The sequence below is a fragment of the Monodon monoceros genome, unplaced genomic scaffold (assembly GCF_005190385.1).
Source record: "Monodon monoceros isolate NGI ecotype Baffin Bay Population unplaced genomic scaffold, NGI_Narwhal_1 Super_Scaffold_18, whole genome shotgun sequence".
Lineage (NCBI taxonomy): Eukaryota > Metazoa > Chordata > Mammalia > Artiodactyla > Monodontidae > Monodon > Monodon monoceros.
This window is the reverse complement of record NW_021703774.1, coordinates 22,592,393-22,616,880: the sequence shown is the minus strand read 5'-3', so window position 1 is coordinate 22,616,880 and position 24,488 is coordinate 22,592,393. Positions and strand designations below refer to the sequence as shown.

Sequence of the window (24,488 nt, the reverse complement as noted above, 5' to 3'; positions counted from 1 at the left end):
ACCAGGGACTGGTTAGCCCTCTGGGGTAATCTTTGTCATGCGGAGGAAGGAGCCTGGCTTCCGGCTGTGGGTCTGGGGGAGAGTCTGGCCCTCTGCAGACTGGCTTTGTCCTAAAAGGCCCAGAGGTGGTGAACTCATCCCAAAGCCAGATCTGCTGTCCCAGAGGACAGGAGGTGGGAGGGAGTCGGGAGGAAGGGGGAGAGCTCAACACCCCTGACTACGGGCCTGGCCGTGGGCCTGAGGTGGAGAACGCTGTGGGGAGATAGATGGTGGGAGCCCTGACCACCCTCCTGCCCCTGGAGCCCAGGATTTGACTCCAGCTAGAGTCCCGGCTGCCAGTTGAGGCCTCATGAGAAAAGATGAGGGTCAGAGGTCATCCCATGGGCTCCATCGGTGGGGATGAGCTGGACCTGGGCCTGGGCTCAGAACCAAAGAGGACTCAGGTCAGTGAAGGCTGGAGCCCAGGAGCAGGTTCCCTTCTAGATTAGAGCCCAGCATCTGGGGGCTCCAGGGGGGTCCTGTTCCCTTACAGCCGGGGGCAGACACCACTCTGGGAACCCCAGAGACACCCCGAGGCCCAGCCCCAGGTGCCCTGTGCCTGCCACAACCCTGTACCCTTCGGCCTCCCCAACCCCAGACATGGGGGCCCGTGTGGCTTTTTGGGGCCTCTGGATACACCCCTGCCCACAGGGTGGGCTGTGGGCCCTCCCTGCCCCCCCAGAGCAGCTGGGTCTCAGCATCAGCAGGGCCGCCCTTCCCCGGGGCTCCCTGGGCTGAAGGGGGTGTGGGGGAGGCCCGCGCTTCCTTTCATCCACACCTTCCCGGCGAGGCTGGGTCCTGGGTTCAGTCCTTGCTGGGCGGCTGTGTGGCCTCAGGAGGATCATTGAGCCTCCCTCTGACAGCTGTCTGCTGGTCAGTTGGGTGAGGCAAGGAGAGGCCTGGCTTCTGGAAAGAGGGCCAGGAAGGACACCTTTGCAGCCAGATAACAATGGCTGGTCTGGATGGAGTGTTTACTCTGGGCCTGTACCTCATTGAACTCTCACCGTGAGCTCGTGGAATACATATTAGTGCTCCCACCTCACAGACAAGGAAACCAAGGCGCAGGCACGGTGATGAACTTGTCCAAGGTCACTGGCCAGGATTGGCCCCCCTCCGTGCTCTCATTAAGGATCTATGACCTTGGACCAGGGTCTTAACTGCTCTGAGCCTCCTTCCTGCAATGTCAACAATGTCTTCCTCCCACGGGTGTGAGGGGGAGCGAGGGGGAAATGGGAGGCGAGTGAGGCAAAGGGAGAGCCCAACCCGGGCAGGGGTGAGGCTGTGGAACCACCCAAAGCATGGCATTTAGGGTGCCCTTGGCCCATGGTCTCCAGCCCCACTGAACTCAAGCTTCCTCTTGTATCAGCTGCCCCTTTGTCTTCTCAGCTGCCCCCAGGTTACAGAGAAGAGGCAAAATCACCAATATACATTTGCTTAATTAATTGAAGAGAAAGAGAGGCAGGAAGAGGAGCATATGGAGATGTAGGGCTTCTAGAAGGTCCTTCCTCAGGGCAAGATTTGAGGATAGTCTATGTGGGTGATTTTCTTTTCGGATTTTTTTTTTTTTTGCGGTATGCGGCCTCTCACTGCTGCAGCCTCTCCCGTTGCGGAGCACAGGCTCCGGACGCGCAGGCTCAGTGGCCATGGCTCACGGGCCCAGCCGCTCTGCGGCATGTGGGATCTTCCCGGACCGGGGCACGAACCCGTGTCTCCTGCATCGGCAGGCGGACTCTCAATCACTGTGCCACCAGGGAAGCCCTGGATGTTTTTTATTTGGGGGGCAAATCAGAGACTAATACTGCTAACGACTCCCTCAGGGCAGGTTGGTGGAGGTTGGGGCGGGGGAGAAAAGAAAAGAAAAGAGAGGGAGAGGGGAAGGAAGGAAACAACCTGTATTACAATCACAATTGTGATTTTCTGAATCCGGGAATGTCTTGGCTTTAAAAACTGCAGAGGCGTGAGAGCTCTCCCAGTAAGGCCCCCAAGAAAGAAAGGAAAAGATGAACTCTTGAGAGACACGTTTCGTGCTGGGGAAAAACAACACAACTGCTCCCTGCACGTGGGAGAAGCAGCCGGCAGTGAAGGAGATGCCATTGCTTTAATCTGGGTCTGGACGTCTCCCTGTGACACAGTCACCCGCCTCCTCCAGCTGCCCAGCCTACCCAGCCCTACTGGAAGACCTGGCCCTGGAAAATGGGTGCCCAGATGACCACACAACTGCGTCTCCATGGTGCCCCTGACTCGCTTAGTCTGATGTGGGTCCTGCCTTCCGGCTGGAGTGAGCTTCCACCCACTGCCCCTGTAGCCGTTGAGACTCCCAAGGTCAGGGCACAGCATCTCACTCAGCGAGGGCCTGGGTCCTGTGGCCTGGATGCTCTCCCTCCAGGCCTCCATGGTTGCCTTCTGGTGAGAGGGCTGCGGAAAGGTGGTTGCCAGGCCAAGGCTACAAGGTCACAGAGGGGCTTTGTTCTGGGCCTGTGGCTGGGGCAGTGTTCTACCGGGTGGACTCCCACACCGCTGACCTCGGGCTGCGCTGGAAACTGCAGGAGAGCCTCTTCCTGCAGGGTCCCTCCAGCGCCCTCTCTCAATGAGCTGAATATCATGCTCGCTTTCAAGGAAATGCTTAATGAAATTCCTTTGTTCATCACAGAGTATCTGTTGAAGATTGCACCCAGAGCTGAGGCGATAAACATGACTCACACAATCCACCCCTTGTAACTCAGCCTCCATGTGCTCCCTTCTACACATGGGAACCGCCTGACAACAAGAACACGACTGTATGTTTCTCCCTAACAGGATCCACCTGTCTTTCCTACCTGTGAAGCAATTCTCTCTCAGCTCCAAAATGAGAAGACCCACCATCCCAATAGTTATTGTATCCATCACGGGCTATATTAGTTCCTCCTCAAATTTGGTGATGGTCTCACTAAATATTGTGTTTCCTACTAAATTGTAAAATTGACCTTCAATAACTCATGTATACAATTTTTTGAAAAGGGAAGAAGGAGAGAGGAGAATGATTACTTTTTACAGATCAGTACATGCACGAAACAAGCATAGAGAGACAAAGCTACCACCATGCTCATTCCTGTAACAGTCACCAGGTCATAGTCGGCATCTATGGTTTCCATCTTCACCGACTCATGCCGTGTTTCCCTAGCCCTCAGCCAGAACTTCAGCTGCTTTGGGTTCTGGAGTGACCCAAACCTTCATTCCCTAAAGGTCTGAGTCCTCAGTTATCCTGCCTTTTTGGGGTTGCTGTAGTTTTCAACTCACCTCTACTGTTGGGAAGCAAGTACCAAGTGGGTCCCCAGAGAATTCCCTGGAGCTCAGATAGTCTTTTTTTTTTTTTAATGTATTTTTCTTTTTTTTTTTTTTAATTTTATTTATTTTATTTTTGGCTGCATTGGGTCTTTGTTGCTGCACGTGGGCTTTCTCTAGTTGCAGCGAGCGGGGGCTACTCTTTGTTGCGGTGCACAGGCTTCTCATTGCGGTGGCTGCTCTTGTTGCGGAGCACGGGCTCTAGGCGCATGGGCTTCAGTAGTTGTAGCGCGCAGGCTCAGTTGTTGTGGCGCACGGGCTTAGTTGCTCTGCGGCATGTGGGATCTTCCCAGACCAGGCCTCGAACCCATGTCCCTGCATTGGCAGGCAGATTCTTAACCACTGCGCCACCAGGGAAGCCCTCAGACATAGTCTTCTTTGCCATCACTGTGTGACAGTCCCCTATTCCCCTTGGTAGTCGGGATCAGTCATACCAGCCAGGGGAGTAGCTCCGTTTTTGACCTGGTGGTTCAGTGATAAGGAGCCTAAAATGGCCAAGTAGATGTCACATCTGAGGATTCAGTGGAACCATTGATGTTTCCCCTGGTAGAAGCATGTCCTGCTCCATGCAGGACAGTGGGATTTCAGTTGGAAGATGTACAGTTTTTAAATTGCAGGCCCATATGACTCACACAGTCCATGGTAGCATGACTCACAGAGAATGGTAGCATATGTTTGGAGGCAGGAGAGGGCAGGACATGTTTTCACTCAATATTGATTGAGCCCCTACTGCTGCCTGCCACCATGCCAGGTCCTGGGGATCTATCAGTGAACAATTCAAGGTTGTTCCTTCAAGAGCTTGCTTTCCATGGGGAATTGTGGGAGCATATTGGAGAAGTGGAGCAGAGAGGGAGGGTAGCCTGGGGTTTTCAGTAGAAGGTCTTAGGTGCCATGTGAAGGGCGCTCACCACCCCTCTTGCCAAGTGCCAGGGTAAAACCCTCTGTGTCTGGGAGCTCAGAGGGAGAGCTTAGGATAAAGGCTCTCCACCAGGGCAGGACCAGTGTCGCTCACCGTCCAGGAGCCAGGCCTGCCCTCAGCCGGGCCCCAGGAGGACAGTGGCGTACGAGGAATGGGGCCCCGCCACAACTGCTAACAGCTTGGTTCTTAGTAGACCACGGACAGAAGATGGGTCTGGGGTTCAGGGCTTTCATAGGGCTGACTCCCCTCTTCTCTCCAGGCCACTGGTGGGTAGAGGGTAAGAGAACAGTGGTACAGTATGTGTATCATAGAATTATAGTATAAAGTATGAAGAAGGAAATTGATAAGTCAAAAATCACTGCTAGCCTGAAGGTATTTCCTAAAAAGTTTGTACACAATGACTGCAAATACTCAAGTGAGCGACTGTAGAGAGAAATCAGAGGTAAATATTAGAAACAAGGAGAAAAATTATCCTTCTTAGCAAATAACTCTTTTTCTCTTTCCTAAGAAAGCAAAGGAATACATCTCTAAACACTACGGTATTGCCTGGTTTGAATTTAAATAAATGGTATCCTGTGTCTTTCGGGTCTGGCGTCTTCCGCTCAGTTTTCTGTTTGTGATCAGCACCGATATTGTCTATAGCTTGGTTCATTTTCTTTGCTGCAGTATATTCCATTACAGGACTATACTACATTCTATTTATCCATTACACTGTTGATGGATGTTTTTGGTGGGTTGCTTCAGTTTGGGCTTTTATAAGCAATGCTGTTATAATCATCCATACACGTGCATTTCTGTCCAACTGAGTGGACTTTCTAGGTCTTTGGGTAATGTGATTTTTTTTTTTTTTTTTGGTGTCTTGAACTGTAGTAAATACTGGGAAAGAATTCTCCAGTGTGGCTGTAGAACTTCACACTCTCACTAGCAACATCGGAGAGTTCTTGCTTCTCCAGATCTTCACCAATCTTCCGCAAGATCCATTCTTGATTTTTAAAAACTCCTACTACGGATACTTCCTTAATATGACAGAATGTGTTCATCTCAACTGTAAAGCTCATACTTAATGGGGAAAGAGTAACGTAGTCCTGTTAAAACAAGGGACAAGACAATGATATTTATTATCATCAATTTTATTTAGCATTGTTCTGAAGATACTAGCTAAGGAAATAAGACAATAAAAAGAAACCAGAGGAATACATTTTTTTAACATCTTTATTGGAGTATAATTGCTTTAGAGTGTTGTGTTAGTTTCTGCCATATAACAAAGTGAATCAGCTATATGTATTCGTATATCCCCATATCCCCTCCCTCTTGTGTCTCCCTCCCACCCTCCTTATCCCACCCCTCTAGGTGGTCGCAAAGCACCGAGCTGATCTCCATGTGCCATGCGGCTGCTTCCCACTAGCTATCTATTTTACATTTGGTAGTGTATATATGTCCATGCCACTCTCTCACTTCGTCCCAGCTTACCCTTCCCCCTCCCCGTGTCCTCAAGTCCATTCTCTACGTCTGCGTCTTTATTCCTGTCCTGCCCCTAGGTTCATCAGAACCTTTTTTTTTTTTTAGATTCCATATATATGTGTTAGCATACAGTATTTGTTTTTCTCTTTCTGACTTATTTCACTCTGTATGACAGACTCTAGGTCCATCCACCTCACTGCAAATAACTCAGTTTCATTTCTTTTTATGGCTGAGTAATATTCCATTGTATACATGTGCCACATCTTCTTTATCCATTCATCTGTCGATGAACACTTAGGTTGCTTCCATGTCCTGGCTATTGTAAATACAGCTGCAGTGAACAGTGTGGTACATGACTCTTTTTGAATTATGGTTTTCTCAGTGTATATGCCCAGTAGTGGGATTGGTGAGTCGTATGGTAGTTCTATTTTTAGTTTTTTAAGGAAACTCCATGCTGTTCTCCATAGTGGCTGTACCAGTTTACGTTCCCACCAATAATGCAAGAGGGTTTCCTTTTCTCCACACCCTCTCCAGCATCTATTATTTGTAGATTTTTTTGATGATGGCCATTCTGACTGGTGTGAGGTGATACCTCATTGTAGTTTTGATTTGCATTTCTCAGAGGAATACATTTTTAAAAAGAAGAATTTAATTATCATTATTAACAAACATTGAGATTTTGTACCTAGGGACTTCCCTGGCGGTCCAGTGGTTAAGACTCTGAGCTTCCAATGCAGGGAGTGTGGGTTCGATCCCTGGTTGGGGAACTAAGCTCCATGCTGTGGGCGGCGTGGACAAAAAAAAAAAAAAAATTGTACTAGAACATATATACAATGGAATATTACTCACCCATAAAAAGGAATGAAATAGTGCCATTTGCGGAAACGTGGATGGACCTAGAGAGGATCACAGAGTGAAGTAAGTCAGAAAGAGGAAGACAAATATCGAATAATACCGCTTATGTGTGGAATCTAGAAAAATGGTACAGATGAACTTATTTGCAAAGCAGAAATAGAGTCACAGATGCAGAGAACAAACTTATGGTTACCAAGGGGGGTGGGGTGGGATGAATTGGGAAATTGGGATTGACATGTATACACTACTATGTATAAAATAGATAACTAATGAGAACCTACTGTATAGCACAGGGAATTCCACTCAGTGCTCTGTGGTGACCTAAATGGGAAGGAAATCTAAAAAAGAGTGGAGATATATATATATATATATATATATATATATATATAAAACTGATTCACTTTGCTGCACAGCAGAAACTAACACAACATTGTACAGCAACTATGCTCCAATAAAAATTAACTTAAAAAAAAGATTTTGTACCTAGACAATGCAAGAGAATCAATTAAGAACTACTACAAATGATAAGACTATTCAGTATGGAGGCTGGGTTCAAAATTGGTACATAGAAATCAACATTCTTCAGTGATACAAACAATAATTGGCAGTGCTGTGGAATAAAAGATCCCATTTTCAAAAACAAAAAAATATAAGCTAAAACTACTACCATAAACTACCATAAAAAATATAAACTATCAGTAACTGATTTAACTATCTATCAAAATGAAAACTACACATACACTGTAACCCAGTGTATCAACTTGTAGACATTTATCCAAAAGATACATTCTTATATGTATAAAGTGTCATTTATACTAGGCGATTTATTGCAACATTATTTGTAATAGCAAAGGATTGAAATGGAAGTTGAATATTCACTCAAAAGATTCTGGTTATATAAATTATGGTACATCTATATAAAAAATTTATGTAACAGTAAAATAAAATAAAAGAATGTGGCAGTACTATATAGAAGATTCTACAAGGTATATTGTTAAGTGAAAGAAGAAAACTGTAGGAAATATGTGTAGTATGCTAATCTTCGAGTTAAAAAAGGAAAGAAAGAAATGTATCTGCATATATTTGCATAGAATATCTCTGAAGGATACCTAAGGAATTATGGTATTTCCTCAAACCTAAGAGTTTTTGATGCTGGAGCTTCCTTCATCTGACCAGGGCTGAACTGTGTCACAAATTCATATGTTGAAGTTCTAACTCCCAGTACCTCAGAGCGTGACTGTAGCTGGAGATGGTGGTGCAGGGGGCTTTTAGGGGTGATTAAATTAAATGAGGCCCTTAGGGTGGGCTCTAAACAAATCTGACTGGTGTCCTAAGAAGAGGAAATTTAGACACATGGAGAGACACCAGGGATGTGTGTGCACAGAGGAAAGACCATGTGAGGACACAGCAAGAAGGTGGCCATCTGCAAGCCAAGGAGAGAGGCCTTAGAAGAAATCAAATTTGCTGGCATCTTGATCTTGGACTTCCAGCCTCCACACTGTGAGGAAATAAATTTCTGCTGTTTAAGACCGACCCCTCCCCTCTCCCCACTAACATTTTGTTACGGCCGCCAGAGCAGCCTGAGACACCAAATGTCATCATAAGGTTGTTGCACAAGAGTGTCCTAACTGCCACCTGTCTGTCAGTGATTATGAGACAAATTCTGATTTCAAAGATGCAGCATGTCAGAGACAGCAATAAACCCCTTTGAATCAATTGAACTAACAACACTGGTGCCTCTGGGGTGGGGGGTGGTGGATAGAGAGACTGGGGCCAGGGATGGGAGAGACTTTTTACTGTACCATTTACAGAATAAAATTATAATTTTGAAAAGGGGGTATGGATCACGATGATAGATTAGTAAGATTCCTACGGTGGGAAAAATATCTGAGTTTCTTTGTTAGCAGACTGTCTCTGGGGAGGAGAAGTGGGAGGTGAGTAGCAAAGGCAGGGAGGCTGACTTTTAAAAAATATATATTTATTTATTTAGGCTGCACCAGGTCTTAGTTGTGGCATGTGGGATCTTTTAGTTGCAGCATGTGGACTTCTTAGTTGTGGCATGGTAACTCTTAGTTGTGGTATGCATGCGGGATCTAGTTCCCGCACCGGGGCTCAAACCCGGGCCCTCTGCATTGGGAGCGTGGAATCTTACCCACTGGACCACCAGGGAACTCCCGAGGCTGATATTTTTCATGAACATCTTTTGCACCTTTTGACTTTTGTACTATGTGTATTAACTAGAAAATAATTAAGAAACATTGTTAACTTAAAAAATTAAAAAGTTAAACATGGTAAGTTAGTATCAGTTGAAAGATCCCTACCATTTATTGAGCACCTATTGTGTGTGGGGGGGGGGAGTTTGTGAGAGGCACTTTGCTGACATCTCCATTAATACTGACAAGTTCTTTGCAAAAAAAGGTACATTATCCCCATTTTGTAGGAGGAAACTTACACTGAAGGGGATAGAAAACCCATCTAAGGCCACACAGCAGATTAATGGCACAGCAAGGACTGAACCCAGGGCTCACCCTTGCCAGAAAGGTGTGGATAAACGGAAACATGGGTCCTTAGTTCTCTCCTGTTTCCCACCCTTCTCAGCCCAGGGAGCCCCAGGGAAGGGTTGGCCCTGCTAACGCGGAGGCCAAATTGCTCTGGGAGGACAGGGAAGGCCCACTGCCCACCCAGAGGCGTGTCTGGAGACCCCAAGGAGCCACATGGGCCCCCAGGTCTGGGGTTGGGGAGGATAATGGGTACAGGGCTGGGGCAGCCCAAGGCACCTGGGGCTGGGCCTCGGGGAATTTCAGAAGCACCACAGCAGTGCCTGCCCTGCTCAGGAAGGGGACAGGTGTCCCTATTCCCCCAAGGACCCCCAGATGCTCTAATCCACAGGTGAACTGGCTCCCAGCCTCCAGTCTTCATCAACCTCACAGCTCACTTTAGTTCCAAGCCCAGGCTCTGGTCCAGTTTGTCTCCATCCGCAGAGTCCGCAGGATGACCTCTGACCTCACATTTTCTCACGGCCCTCAGCTGGCAGTCTGGACTCGGGCTGGGGTCAAATCCCACCCTATTAGGGGCAGGAGGGTGGAAGTGGGCACCTGGCCCCGCTCCTCACCTGCCCTCCTGCCTCAGTCCCTATCATCCATCTCTCCTGGACCCTCTGGGGGCCAGGTCTGCTGCCCACACCCCAAGACGGCCGGCCCACTGCCCTCCGGGGTACCCTCGGCTGTGGGCCAGGTCCAGATTGGCCCGTAATCAGGGGTAGTGATGCCCTGTTCCCTTGGCCCCTCTCCTCCCTTCAAGATCTGGCTAAGGGGCCACTTAACCATCTCCAGCCGTCCTGACCTGGCAGGGTGTTAGGCCAGACACAGGTTGGGGTGGAAGTGGGGGAGGCCTGGCTCCTTCTTCTGCATGACAAAGGATGGGGGCTGCCCTCCCGCCCGACCGCTAATCAGCCCATTGTCAAAAGTCTCCCAATCCACATTCGATTTCTTCTTTTGGCCTCTGGCTAGGGTTGCCAGATTTAGCAACTAAAAATATAGGACTCCCGGTGAAAGGTGAAATTTCAATTTCAGATAAACAACAAATAATTTGTTAAAGTACATCCCAAATTGTGTTGGGTATTTCATCTGGCAGCCCGATCCCTGGCTGATGGCCCAACTGTTTTATTTCCCCAGTGAAACTCTTCAACCAGGCAAATCCACGTTCACGTGGGGAAGTCTCAGGAAACTGGGGGACATGTCCCCTGCCCCTGTCCAGCCCTGGTCACCTGGATTGAGTCCACGTGGCTAGCTTCAGGGGGTTGAGCAGGACTCTGTCTGGAAATAGCTGAGGCTGTGGAAGGAACTCTGGGCTGGGAATCAGCAGACCTGACTTTACGCAGGCGTCCATCGAGAACAGTTGTGAGCCTGGGGATGTTTTGCCTCTCTGAGCCTTGGTTTTCTTGGCTCAAAAACTGGAGGACGGGATGGACTGGATGGTCTTTTCGACTCTGACCTCTGAATCCATGAACAGCCAGGAAGAGGGAGAGGATGGGCTTCCTTATTGGACAAAACCCCATTGGAACTAAATTATCCCAGGCTCCCTTGCCTAGGAAGACCCCCCAGAACACCAGGGAAAATCATGGGTTTTCCAACCGCGGACAGCCCAGGAGCTCAACAGCTCCTGGGAGCCCTTTGAACGCCAGGCTCAGACGCTCATCCCGGCAGGCAGGATTGGTCCTTAGGCATAGAGTCCTGGTGTTGAATTGGCAGTTTAGCTGCAGCAAGGAACAGGCCTCTACGTCTACACTCCAGAGACGGGAGTTTGCTCTTTGACTTGCGGGACAGGGGATCTAGCACAGAATGAGATCTCTGCCTCTGCTTCAGGAAACAAGCTTTTAAATTTAACTGGTGAGGGACCCCAAGCCAAGGTAGAGGCTTCTGACCCACAACAATAGCCATCTGTTCACAGTCCAGACAGCCCCCTCCTCGGGGCTCAGGGACCTGTCTGGCCGCTGAACTCCCAGGAGGTCCGAGGGGTGTGACCTCCCTCCCTCCCGGGCTCCCTCCCTCCCACCACCCAGGCCCAGCCCAGGCCTGGCTATAAAGCTGGCCCAGCCTGGCCCTCAGCACACCCAGCTGGGACCCTCCCGGAGCCTCGTCCGGGGACACGTCCGCTCTGCCCCTTCGTCTCCCGAGCAGCACCATGCGGCCCCTCTGGCTCTGCTGGGCACTCTGGGCGCTGCCCCTGGCCGGCCCCGGGGTGGCCCTGACCGAGGAGCGGGTCCTGGGCAGCCTGCTGCGGCAGCTGCGCCTCAGCGAGGCTCCCGTCCTGGACGAGGCCGATGTGGAGAGGCTGATCATCCCTGCCCACGTGAGGGCCCAGTACGTGGCCCTGCTGCAGCGCAGCCACGGGGCCCGCTCCCGGGGGAAGAGGTTCAGCCAGAGCTTCCGAGGTGAGGCCCTCCCTCCCTACTGCAGCCTGGTCCTCGCGGGGTGGGGGTGGGGGGCCTGCTCTGGGGAGGCGATCTGGGGGCGCAGGGTCCACAGGGCGATGAGGAGGGACCATGGACTGTGAGGAAGGCTGGGCCCGGGCCCCTGGTCTCTGTCTGCACTGAGGGCCCCACCCCTCGGGGCCAGCAGGAGCTGGGCCAGGCTGGACCCGCTGCCAAGGCCAAGGCAAGACCAGATATCATGGGGTAGGGAAGCAAAGTGGAAAGAGGGGAGAATAGAGAAGAGAAGACAGACTGTCAAGGGGACTTTGTGCTGGTGGACAAAAAGGCTGGCCTCAGCAGAGACTGTTGCCTCAGAGAGAAAGGACCTCTGAGTTCAGTTCTCAGTTGTGATATTTGTTTTACTTTGTACAAGTCACCGAACAACTCTAGCCTATTTGCGTTTCTGGAAGTGAGATTAAAGTAGCTCTGACTACTTCCCAGAGTTGTGGGCGTTTTATGAGATGGGAGGTACCAGGTCTGGATCCTGTTGCAGCCTGTCACCTCCCTGGGGCTGGGGCCCACCTCCTCAGTGCCCAGAGATAGACCCGGCCAGGTGTCTGGGGAGATGAGGAGACCTGGACACCTGGGGGGCGGGGGTGACTGCTTGTGGTCACGGGGCTGGCTGGTCAGGTGATCATGCTGCCCACCCGGAGCCTCAGGTGTTGGGGACATGCTGCTGGTGCCTCTGAGGAGGCTGTTGTACCCATCCTCACTATTTCCCTCAGGGCTCAGCAGTCCCACAAAAGTTGTTTACAGGCCCCCGGCTACTCTTCCTCCTTTGGGGGACATTTCACTGGGCATAAGCAGGGAAATGAGAGTAAATTCTGGGCTCTTCCTCTGGCTCTTAGGAAAAGCCAGTCTCAGCCGGTGACCATAGATTTTCACTAGCTGGGTCTTCTGCCTCCCGCGCTCCATTCCCCCTCCTGCCCCTTTGCCTAAAGAAGGCTGTGGGTTTGTAGTCCTCACTGGAAGCACCAGTCTTGGCAGGGCGTTTCAAAGCTGCCCCTACCAGGTGAGGGCAGACGCCACTAGTAAACAAGCCCCAACCTCAGATGATGGGGAAGAGCCTGCTTGGCCCTAACAGTTTTTCTAGGAGTGGAGGTGCTCTCTTTCTGGCCTGGCCCATCAGTTTCCCAGCCCCCAAACTCTCCCTAGGGATTACTGGGGAAACCCTGTCCACTGGCCCTGGGCCCTGCCACCCTCAGAGCTCACCTGGTGCCAGGAGGGGCCCCGCTGACCCCGCTCGTGTCCCCAGAGGTGGCCGGCAGGTTCCTGGTGTCCGAGGTCTCCTCGCACCTGCTGGTGTTCGACATGGAGCAGCGGCTGCCGCCCCACAGCGAGCTGGTGCAGGCCGTGCTGCGCCTCTTCCAGGAGCCGGTCCCCAAGGCCGCGCTCCGCAGCCACGAGCGGCTCTTCCCGCGCAGCGACCGCGCCCGGATCACCGTCCAGTGGCTGCACGTCCGCGACGACGGTTCCAACCGCACCTCCCTCATCGACTCCAGGTGGGGAGGTGGCGGCTGGGGTGTGGGGCGGGGATGAGGAGGGGGACTGGGCCCGGCGCGGGAGGAGGGGTGCCCTGCGGGAGGAGGGGCGGCGCGGGGGGCCCCTGGGGGGGAGGGGAGGGGAGGAGAGGGGTGGGAGAGGGCCCCCCCCCCGGGGCCACCCCAGCCGCCCCAGTCCCCACCCCTCAGCGCGGGCCCGTGTCTCCGTGTGGTGTCGCAGGCTGGTGTCCATCCACGAGAGCGGCTGGAAGGCCTTGGACGTGACGGACGCCGTGAACTTCTGGCAGCAGCTGCGCCGGCCCCGGCAGTCGCTGCTGCTGCAGGTGTCGGTGCAGCGGGAGCACCTGGGCCCGCTGGCCTCCAGCGCCCACACGCTGGTCCGCTTCGCCTCGCAGGGGCCGTCGGGCACCGGGCAGCGGGAGCCCCAGCTGGAGCTGCACACCCTGGACCTCAGGGATTACGGGTAGGTGCTGTGGGTCAGATGGGTGAACCCGAATAATGAGGCAAATGGCAGAATTAAACTTATATTGAAACGGGCAACTTTACAGGGTGCTATGGGAATGGATGAATATATAAAATTTCTCCTAACAGTCTTAGGAGTAATATCAGGTCGAATTATTTATTTGGGGGTTATTTCTAGTTATCCATCCTTACACAAATATCCAGCATTTTGAACATAACAAGAGATGGACCATAAGTCTCCCTCCAGATGCCCCACTAAGCCCTGCCCTGGGCTCCCTGACCTCTGCCCTCCCAGGTGACCTCTGCCCTCCCAGCTGACCTCTGCCCTCCCAGCTGACCTCTGACTCTGCCTCTCCTTGCCCCCCACAGAGCTCAGGGAAACTGTGATCCTAAGGCACCAGCGACCGAGGGCACCCGCTGCTGCCGCCGGGAGGTGTACATTGACCTGCAGGGGATGAAGTGGGCTGAGAACTGGGTCCTGGAGCCCCCAGGCTTCCTGGCCTATGAGTGTGTGGGCACCTGCCAGCAGCCCCCAGAGCCCCTGACCTTCAAGTGGCCATTTCTGGGGCCGAGACAGTGCATCGCCTCAGAGACGACCTCACTGCCCATGATTGTCAGCATCCCGGAGGAAGGCAAGCCCAGGCCCCAGGTGGTCAGCTTGCCCAACATGAGGGTGCAGAAGTGCAGCTGTGCCTCAGATGGGGCGCCTGTACCAAGGAAGCTGGAGCCGTAGGTGTGGGGTGCAGCCATCGAGGGACTTGGCTTGTGTGTGTGTCAGAAGTGTTCCAGGGTACCAGGAGAGATGGGGATTACTGAACCGTGGATGGCACATGCTCTGTGCTCTCTCCTGAGTTCTTCTGACCAGTCAGCTCACCTTCTGATTTTTGTTTCCCAGGAACAAGTCTCCCTGGCCACTGGGTAACCCCTGCCCAGTCTACCTTTTCTTGACATTATTCACTGCACTGTATCCTCAGCACTTATCTGTGTAGATTTTGTAACCTAAGAGGAGAAACCACAATTTGTCATTGTTTCCTTGTCCTGTCACTGGATCTGGGCTGAGCTCTGTGGTATGGGTGGGAGATGCAGCTGCCACTCTGGGCTTAAAACCTAGGGTCAAGTATGGGTTGTGCATTCCCAACTCAGATAATAAGGGTATTCTGCAAGAAACAAATAAAACAGATTTTATTCGGTATTGCTATGTTTTACCCAGAATCCTGCAAATTGTGAGGGAACAGAAAGTTCTATAGGGATTAGGTCAACCAGGTTAGAAAACTAAGGGAAAAGCTTAAAAAGACTTTTCGAGGTCTCAGTTAAGGGTGATACAGGGTGCTAGGATCAAAATGCATTGATTCTAAGGTGCCTGTCCTTTTAGAATTAAGGCAGGATTTATTTTGGTCATTGTTGTTGACATTTTTACTTTTCTGGGCACAGGGAGTGGGCTTTATTTCAGTTCTACTTGATACAAAATTTTTAAAAATCTGTGATCAAAATCATCATCAATATTACAAGAATGTGGGTCACTTCTTTAGATTTGGGGGCAGATAAAGGGAGCAAATGATAAAATGGTGAATATAAGATTTTTGAATGCCAAGATTACACTGGCTTTTAAACTGAGTTTGATGTAGGATCTGGGCCTGGGGCATGGATGTCTTGGATTCCTTGCCAGCCAGGCTGCACAGCTCTTATTAGCTATAAATTCTATATCCTCTAAATTTTCATTTTCTTGTCTATCAGATAGGGACAGTCCCTGACTCCTGTACTTTTACTGGAGATTTAAGGAAATAGTGTTTTGTTTTGTTTGTTTTTTAAGTATTTATTTAGTTGTGCCAGGTCTTAGTTGCAGCAGGTGGGCTCCTTAGTTGTGGCATGCTTGTGGGATCTAGTTCCCTGACCAGGGATCAAACCCGGGCCTCCTACATTGGGAGAACAGAGTCTTAACCACTGCGCCTAAAGGGAAGTCCCAGAAATAGTGTTTTTATAAGCACTCTCCATACTGCCTGACACGTAATGGGGGCTATGGTTATTTCAGCTCACATTCTGATCTATCTTGGCCTTCTCTTGATTTTGAAATAACCAACTGAAAGTCAAATTTAGAAATCCCTTCCCTCTCTGAAATCAAGGATACTAACTTTTCTCTTTGTCAGTGGCTCCACTAGGTTAGGGGTTAGAACTTTGCACTTCCCTGGGCCCCAGGGCACAGACCAGGCAGGGGGTGGCTCCATTAACTGAGGCAGGGACAGAATAGGGACACGCAGGTGGGGCGTATGGGGGGGCAGAGAGTGGACAGAGGCAGTCTGAGAAGATAGGGGCAAGTCCGGCGGCCACACCCAGGAACCTGCTGGAGGTCAGGTGTAGGCCCTTGGCAGCCGGAGGTGAGAGCAGGAGAGATGGTCAGGCACCTGCGCAGAAGGACAAGGGCTGGGCTGAGCGCAGGGGCCAAGGGCAAACTGTGGGAAATAACTAGCGGCTGTGGGTGGAGGAGAGGGAGGAAGCCAGATGGGACAAAAGGAGCTGTTAGAGAAGCAGGAGACATCCCCTACCCCACCCCACTCCAGAGAGCCCCAGGCTGGTGCTGGAGGCGTGGGCAGGGAGGGAAGGAGAACACTTTGACCATTTCCAGGAAAGAGGAAGACCCAGAAATGGAAGACGGGTCAGAGGCCCTGCAAAGCTGCACACGTGCGGAGTGAAGGCCTGTTCAGGATTTACTAATTTCTAGTGCTGGAAGGGACCTGAGTGGAAGCTTCGGTCCCACCCCCTCGTGTTGCAGACGAGGAAACTGAGGCCTGCAGAAGAGGGCAGTTTGGTGCCGCAGGCAGGCGGTGGTCTTCGGTTTCACAGGGTGCGGAGTCCTCACTGAACCCCGTCCTGCGTGTGGCCCAGCGCACACCCCGGCGCCCCCGGGGAGCTTACAGTCCAGTTGCGGAGGCCGCTGGCTCATAGGAAACAGCTGGGCTAGATGGGTGGCACCCGGCGGCCTGGTCCTGGCAGTACCCGCTTTGGCTCCAGGGGACCGCTGAAAATACTGCGACCTCCGTTTGGGGCCAAACGTAGGACGCACCCACCCACCCCCCACAAGGCGTTCCCTGTCCGGCTGCCCAGAGCGGTGGGGGAGCCGCGGCCTTTCACACTGGGAGCCGGGTGACCGCGGACTGCGTGGAGCCGAGGTGCGGGCTGAGCCCAGCCGAGCTTCCCATCCTCCCACTCTCCCTGGCGGGCCGAGGAGCCGGTCGCGGAAATTCAGTGCAGTACAGGACAATCAAGAACGTTTGCTGATGCTCTCCCCGCGCAGCCCCCGGACGCGACCACCCTGTGCTAGGCCCGGGGCTCCCCGAGGTGCCGGGGCAAGGGGGACGCGCCGGGGGCTGGGGAGAGGAATTAGCCGTGGCGGCGCCCTCCTCGGTCCCAGGATGCGAGCCGGCCCGGCCGGGGCCTGCAGAACATTAGGAGGAGCTGCGCGGGCTGAGCAGCCGCCCCGGGGCCAAGCCAGGGCGGAGGATCGCCGAGGGGCGCACAGTCCGGGGAGCGGGAGCCGGCGGCAGCGCAGACGCCTGCCCCGCCGAAGCTGCAAATTGAGCAAGCAGTGGTCGCGGGTCTGCGCATGTGCACGAGTGCCGGAGTTTCACTTTGTAACTTTTAAGTAGTCTGGACGCCGCCCCGCCTGGCCAGGTGGAGCCAGACAACCTCCCCGGGCCGCGCCGGGCCGCAGCGCCGCCGCCGCAGGTAAAGGGGAAGAAGCGTTGGGAGGGGGGAATGCCGCCCTCCGCCTTTGCCGGGACGTGCAGGACCTGGGGTCTACGTCAGAGTGCCATGTCTAGTGTCCGGTTCCGGGATGCGGCCCTCCGGCCTCCGCAGCCCCGACTCCGGAGCAGGGAGTGACCGGGTGGGTGGGAGGAGAAGGTCCGTCCCTGGGCCCCGCAGACCCCGCGCCCCTCTTCCAGCGCCGCACCTCTCCACTTCCTAACGACTTTTCGGGATTTCCCCCTCCAAGGCTCCAACTTTTCGCTTTTATGGCTGATCCCTTTCTCTTCCCACCCCTCTCTTTGGGGGTTTGTCAGCTGGTGTCGACCTCCCAGCCTAACCCGGAGCGCAGGCTGGGGGCCCTTCCTTCTCCGACTCTGCGAGGTGGGCCTGGGAAGGGGCCAGGCATCTGAGTCACCTGCTGCTGGGAGGGTAGAAAGCACCTTGGGGCTGCTCCCCGTGACCGCTCCCTGCAGCCCTGGTGGAGTCCTGAGGAGGGAAGCTGGGGGTTTGGGGAGGGGTGGGGAGGGCGAGGAGAGCTCTGCCAGGAAACCCAAAACGCAGCGGTGCCAGTACCTGATAAGCCCGGCCACCTGAGACTCTGGCGTGGCCTCTGTCTTTCAGCTCAGGCGGTGTCCTGAAGGGCAGCAGGCCACAGTGGTACACAGAATGACCCGCCAGCTTCCTTCCACGCTGAAGTTGTGTGGCTGTGTCCCAGCCCCACAGCATGCAGGGTTTGAGGTTAAGCCAGCGGACTGTGCTCACCACTCCAGGCCCAGTGCGTACAAGGCGGCATCCTGGGGTCCTTCTCAGGCCCTGGCTCCTGCAGGGCTGTGGACAGTCGTTGGCAAGAAGGAAAGACTCCAGGTCGTTGCTTATTGGAGAAACGACCCATATTTCCCTTTTCCCTTCTGCACGCCCATTGTCTTTCTACCTTCTCCCCTCCTCTGACAGCTGTCAGGTAGTCCTGAGTCTGCTTCTGCATTGAGGTGGATGTGTACAGAAGCAGAGGCCTCCTTTTGCCTTCATTCACCTCTTGTTTGTTTAGTTTGGGGGCAAAGGTCTCCCTTGGCTGTTCACTGGGCTGTAACAGGAAAAATATCAGATGGGGTCCTGCTGCTCCTAATGTTGTCTTTCCCACTGTCTGGAGAGGTGACAAAATAAGAGGAGGTTTTGAGTGCCCGCGAAGGCTCGGTGCTTTATGGACATTGCCTCTCACCAGCCCTGCAGGAGAGACGTCATTGTGCCCATTTTATGGAGAAGGAAGCCAGATCGCAGAGTGCTTAAGCCACTTGTCTAAAGGCACGTGGTGCTGAGACCCTAACTCCAGAGCCTGCTCAGGTGACTGCCGGCTGCCCCTGCCTCCCACTGCAGCCAGACCCTGTGCCGTTTCCTTGGCGCTCCAGGGCTTGTGTCTGTGGAGGTAAATGGTTGTCCAGGTTCCTGGGCCCTGTTTGGTGGGGCTTTAAGGAGAGGTTTGCAACCTGCCATCTAGAACATCAGAGTCACCTCCTGTGGCAGAAGGCCTGGAGCTGCTTGTCATCCTAACAAGGTCGGAAAATTTGGTGATGATAAAAATACCCTGAATTTGCAAGAGCTGACGATGCTCACACACTTCCCGCAGCGTTGTGTTGCCACTCCTGGCAGGGCAGGCGTAGAGATCTTCAGGTGTGCTACAGGGGCCAGCAGCTACCAGCTCAGGTGGGCAGGGGGTTAGCATTGGTGGCTGACTTCTTTGGCAATTTTGGGACCAGCCATGGCATTGAGCTCTCAGTCTCACTGGCCACAACCAGACTGTATGGTGTATGTGGGCTGAACTTTGCGTTGGGGCCTGAGTCACCTGCTGCTCACCTGGCGCCTGGGCCTCAGCAGTATATCTTGCCTTTCCTGAATGAGGTGATGAGCAGAGAGCTCTCTGGAAGGCATGGATAAGACTAGGCATTCACACATGCATATCTGACAAATATGGGATGAGTGAACATTGCCAGGCAGGGTGCCTTTGGCCACAGGGCCTACTTGGTGGTTTGGCCCCTGCCCAGCACTACCAGTCTTTTGCCCACTGAGCTAGCTCTCTCCTGGTCACCACCAGCTGAGTTCCCTTCTCTCCCCGTCCTGTTCCTTCTGAGCCTGGCGGGGCCACCCTGTGGTGCGTGTGTTTCCAGCTGCCCTCTCAGAGCGTGCCCGTTTGGGAGGATGCAGGGGGCTGGCCCTGGAGGGACCGTCATGGTTCAGCAGAATCTGGACTTTCCATGGGTAACAGACTACAACTAAGCAGAAAGTTCTGAGAGAGAATGCGGGCCCCCAAAGCTGTGCCCTCACCTGGAGGGGGAAGGCAAGACAGGCCACCTCTGGGGAGCCCTGAGGTTCCATCCCAGGCTGGTGGGACTTGATGGCTGACCTCACTGAGTCCTTCTTATCTAACCTTGTCAAACCACCCAGGGGAGCCTGTTTGACTTAGAGGCGTGACTGGGGCTGAAGGGGGGAGAGGAGCCTAGGTACCTGCTTCCCACGGGGCCTCTGCTCTCCCAGAGCTCAACACAAAGCAGCATTGGTGAGGCTCATCCTGCCCCAGCACCACTGCAGTAGCTGCCCCTTTCCAGGGACAATGTGACCATTTTATGGGGGTGGTTTTTTTCTTTCCTTTCTTTCCTTTTTCTTTCCACTTCACTTTTCAAGCCTTCCTTGTTTGTTCTGCTGCATTCCTTTTTCCTGATTCTAGCCTTTGGGGGCCCTGGGGAAGCCTCTTGGGGCCTATATGAGGTCCTGGACTCAGTCTTCCTGGAGCCTACAGCTGCCAGTACTTCTGTGGGGGGAGGTCCACTGCCCTGGCTTCAGTAGGGCCTTGAGCCGTTGGACAAGAGGGGGCAGGCTGGACCCTCAGGTGATGCTGGAGAAGAGAGAGGAGAGAGGAGCAGGACAGCACAGAGGAGTGTGGACCCTCCGTAGTGCTAGGAGTCTGGGGAGAGAGCCAGGGCCGGAGGGAGCGCATTGGAAAGAACCACAGGCTCCGCACGAGCGTTTGAGTTCCGACACATTGGGGCACGTGTGAGTGCAGGGGAAGTGTGCTGCAGGGTTTCAGACCAGAAGCCCTGAACTGGAAGAGGGCAGCTCCCATGTGACTCTGACTGTCTGTGTTCCTTCAGGGAAGTCTGTAAAGGCTGGTGCCCCATGACCCCAGTCAGGAAAGCCCTGCAGGAAATGAGTGGCGGACCTGAGGCAGCTTGGGAGGGTGGCCAGGGCTGCCACTGCCTTTGCTAGAGCCTGCATCAACTGAGGTCCTCTCCAAGGCGTTCATCCACACTTCCTTCCCCTGGCATCTGGTAAGTGCGGGGGACAGGAAGGAGGGGCAGGCCTTTGCCAATCAGTGTCAGGCTGGGCGTTCCGCTGGGGTGGTGCCAGGGGGTGGGGTTTAAAGGAGGGAAGCTAAGACCATCTGTCTGCCCGAGGCAGCTTTTGTGGCTCTGCCATCACATCCTCCGGCCATTGCCCAGTCTCTTATAGGGATGAGAGAGTGACTTGGCCTTCTGAGGAGTCCTCCCATGCCCTTGACCTGCCACCTCCCCCCACCCACCCTGCACTTCCTGTCGTGTGTGTGTGTGTGTGTGTGTGTGTGTGTGTGTGTGTGTGTGTGTGAGAGAGAGACTGTCCCCAACCCAGCCATCCCAGGGGCCAGAATTGGGAATCACCTTCCCCCAACACACATCCTGCCAGTATTACCGCGTAGTTCAAATATCTGTCTGTTCTCTGTACCTCCTCTTCTTGTCCCCAAGATTTTTGTCCCTCTAACAGGTAGAAAGACCAGACTTAGCCGAAGTCCCCCGGGAATCTAGGTTAACCAGATTTAAGGAGGTGGGACCTTGAGAGGAAGGTGTTGCTGAGCATTTCTCCAGGCTCTTCAGCCACAGACAGTGTGAAAAGCAGGCCAGAACTTGGCTGCTAACTCTGGGGCCTTTGGTGTTTGGAGATTTCCATTAGTTTCACCTGGGTTACCAGGCGCCTCGAAGGAAAAGTCAACAACCAGCCTGGAGCGATATTTGCTTTGGAAATGCTGGACCTTCCAGTAAGGCTAGGGGTGTAGGAATGAGAGGGCAGAGCCTGGGGAGTGCTCCAGCGGTGCACGGTGGGTGACTCAGGGGTCCCTGAGGAGGCCTGGGATCCCATCCTCCTCACCCTAGACCACCCCCTTTTGCCTCCTCTGTCTCCTCTCCGCTACCCCTTTCCTGGCTTTTAATCTCTCACTAAACTAACCCATGTGTGTAGCCGGCTGCAGAGGGAGTGTGGCGTAGTGGAAAGAGAGCTGGCGTCTGGGACCCAGGAGGCTGGGTCTGAGACCCAGTTCTGCCCCGACCAGCTCCTTAACCTTAATCTCTGAGCCTCGGTTTCCAAGTGTATGGAGTGGGCCTGTCTCTGAGGCCCCGGCCTGACATCCTATGAACTCTTGTCTGTGGCTCAGATGATCAAGAGTTGTTGGGCTTCCCTGGTGGCGCAGTGGCTGAGAGTCCACCTGCCGATGCAGGGGACACGGGTTCGTGCCCCGGTCCGGGAGGATCCCACATGCTGCGGAGCGGCTGGGCCTGTGAGCCATGGCCGCTGAGCCTGCGCGTCCGGAGCCTGTGCTCCACAGCGGGAGAGGCCACAGCAGTGAGAGGCCCGCGTACCGCAAAAAAAAAAAAAAAAAGAGTTGTTGCACTTGGACACTCTTCCTCCTCCTCTGTTGATTCCTGTGCCCTGCCTGGTCTCCCCTGCCTGCCCTCCGGACCTCCCAGGGTCCCGCTGCAGGAATGACTTCCCGGCAGTCGTCCCTGAGGCTGGAGGAACTTGGCACCCCTTAGGCAGGCACCACAGCAGCTCCTGTCCTCCCCTGTCCTCCTGTTCACCCCCGCCGGGGAGGCGGCCAGCTGTGTCCTGGGTGAGCCATCCACCCGGTGCATCTGACCCTCCGGGCTGTTCCCACAATGGAGCTATTCTCTGTAGCCTCTGCCGGGTGCTCGGGGCCAGTGTCTGCCTCTCCCTGATCCCTGTGCCCCACCAGCCCCTGGAGGAGACACCCGCCCTTGGCTCTGCCAGCGCTGGCTGGGGAAACCACGGGAAAGTTGGAGCCCTGACCCTCTGCCGGGTCCCATTCTCCAGGGAGGACCAGCACGATGACTGAGCTGTGGCAATCCAGGGCAGTGGCCATCCGCCAGCGGCTGGGCATCGGGGACCAGCCCAATGACTCCTACTGCTACAACTCGGCCAAAAACAGCACCGTGCTCCAGGGGGTCACCTTCGGTGGCATCCCCACTGTCCTCTTCATAGACGTCAGCTGCTTCCTGGTGAGACTCCTTGGGAATCGTGTCAGTTATTTGTTTGTTTAACCTCCATCCCCCAACTCCCCACCACCCCAGGGCTTTCTGGGAAACTCAGGTGAGGAGCCAGCAGACATCCCTGGGTTGAAGTCCTAGCTCCGCTACTTCGCAGCTCTGTAACCTTGGGCGTGTTACATAGCTTGTTTAGGCCTCAGGTTTTGCTCTATAAATGGAGGTAATAATTTTTACCTCGAAGATTCTGGGACAAGATTAAATAAGGCAATGTATGTAAAGAATACACATTACGATTCTTTTGATTATTACCATTGTTACCGAGTTATCAGCCTGTCATGTGTCTAAGGCCCCTGGGAAGGGTCAGTCCACAGGGATGAGAGATGTGAATGAGCATTAGAGCAGCTGCAATTCCCAGTTTATAAATGTCACACCCGTGTTCCCCACTGGGGTCCCTGGGCCTTTAGAGGATCAGACGAGAAAAGGAGAAAACCGGGGAAAGGCGAGATCAGTGCCGACCCTCATAGGTGGCCTTTCTTTAGTTCAGACCTCCTTGTTCCCAAAGACCGCCCCCCCCAACCCAATTTGAAATATGCCGTATTCTCCCCTAGACTGGCTCAGACATGCTAGGTGAGATTTACTGGGGCTCAGGGGCACCTTCTTTGGACAAGTGCCCATGGGATGGTTGGTCCCTCTTGTCACCTTCTCTTCCCATGTAGTGGAGGCCATCTGATTAAACAGGGTAAGAGGGGACGGAGGGAGTAGACCCCTTGGACTGCTTTGGGCCAGAGGTTAGGTGGGGGCCTGGGGGAGGGGGGTTAGGGTAGTCCGAGGGCCCCCGTCCCTGAAGGAGGCGAGTATCCAACCCAAGTTTGCTTGGGGGGAAAAATGTTCATAGGAAGAGGGAAAGGGAGTCCTAACTCCTCTTTGCATTTTCCTCCCAAGGATTAAAGTCTAAATTGTTGCCTTAGACTTTTGCTACATTGGTCCTCTAAGGGCAGATGTGGGAACCCGTGTGCTACTCATGTTGCTTTTACGAAAAAGGGCTCTTTAAGTGCCGAATAACCCACGTCTTGGAGCCAAAACCCATTTGTAGGTTGAGAACAGTCATATCTACCAGCCTTGGTTGGGAGGAGGGAGTAGGCAGGAGAGTGGTGATGGATTTGAGGGTTGGTGGGATTCATGGAGGAGGGTGGCCCTAGAGCTGTGATCCATCCAGCGTCTCCAGGGAGGGGAGGGTCTGGGCCAAGGAGAGAAGTCCGGAGAGGCAGGCTGGGGTGGGTATGTCTTGGTTGAGAAGAGAGAGTAGCTCTCCAGTGGAGTGTGCTGGTGGGGGTGGATTTGTATTGCAGGAAGTTACGGGGATTGGGGGTGGGGTGGAGGAAGGGACCCACCAAAGAGCCAGAGGGGCCTGGAGGAGAGAGATGCGTGGGAAATGTCCACACCGCTCGAGCCAAGGGAGCAGCAGCCAGGGCAGAGGGCAGGCACTTGCCAAGCTGCCTTCATGTTTATCCGACAGCAGGACTCACCTGCCTTTGAAAATATATCACCAACTTCCAGATTCACCTTGAGAAAATTCTGCTGGAACTCAGCCCCTCTGGGGTCCAAAACCCACTTTTTTTTTTTTTTTTTTTATATCTTGAGAAACAGAGCAGTTTTATTTGTGCTTAAGCATGAAGGAATACCAGAAAGAATATCATGACGTGAATAAAGGGAATGTCCAACACGGACAAACAGGACGGAGAAAATGCCAGTTTTCATGTTTCCTTTCTGCATGTGCAACTCAGTGTAGGAGACCCTGATTCACTACAGCTTTCGGTGCTCATTAACTTCAACAACATTTCTTTCTTTTTCTTTCTTTCTTTCTTTCTTTTTCTTTCTTTCTTTCTTTCTTTCTTTCTTTCTTTCTTTCTTTCTTT

At 53.4% G+C, this 24,488-nt stretch overlaps 2 protein-coding genes across 4 annotated transcripts in view; both read left to right on the top strand.

Annotated features, from left to right (window-relative positions):
- The first annotated feature begins 11,180 nt into the window (after positions 1–11,180).
- Positions 11,181–14,817, top strand: LOC114900036 (left-right determination factor 2-like). 2 transcript variants are annotated; one of them, XM_029231300.1, is made up of 5 exons: positions 11,279–11,528; positions 12,823–12,851; positions 12,954–13,069; positions 13,290–13,532; positions 13,901–14,264. In XM_029231300.1, exons 1-5 carry the CDS (start codon positions 11,279–11,281, stop codon positions 14,262–14,264), a joined length of 1,002 nt encoding a protein of 333 aa, XP_029087133.1. The 2 variants fall into 2 exon arrangements, with proteins under 2 accessions (XP_029087132.1, XP_029087133.1); XM_029231299.1 differs by having other exon boundaries at positions 11,181–11,528; positions 12,823–13,069; positions 13,901–14,817.
- Positions 14,818–17,143: 2,326 nt separating this feature from the next.
- Positions 17,144–24,488, top strand: part of TMEM63A (transmembrane protein 63A) — a 33,370-nt gene continuing 26,025 nt past the window's right edge. For both annotated transcript variants that reach the window (XM_029227393.1, XM_029227392.1), the window contains exons 1-3: positions 17,144–17,251; positions 20,413–20,589; positions 22,400–22,584. In XM_029227393.1, the coding sequence (XP_029083226.1) occupies positions 22,414–22,584 (171 nt within the window). In that variant the 5' untranslated portion in view covers positions 17,144–17,251; positions 20,413–20,589; positions 22,400–22,413. The remainder of the gene's footprint in view (positions 17,252–20,412; positions 20,590–22,399; positions 22,585–24,488) is intronic.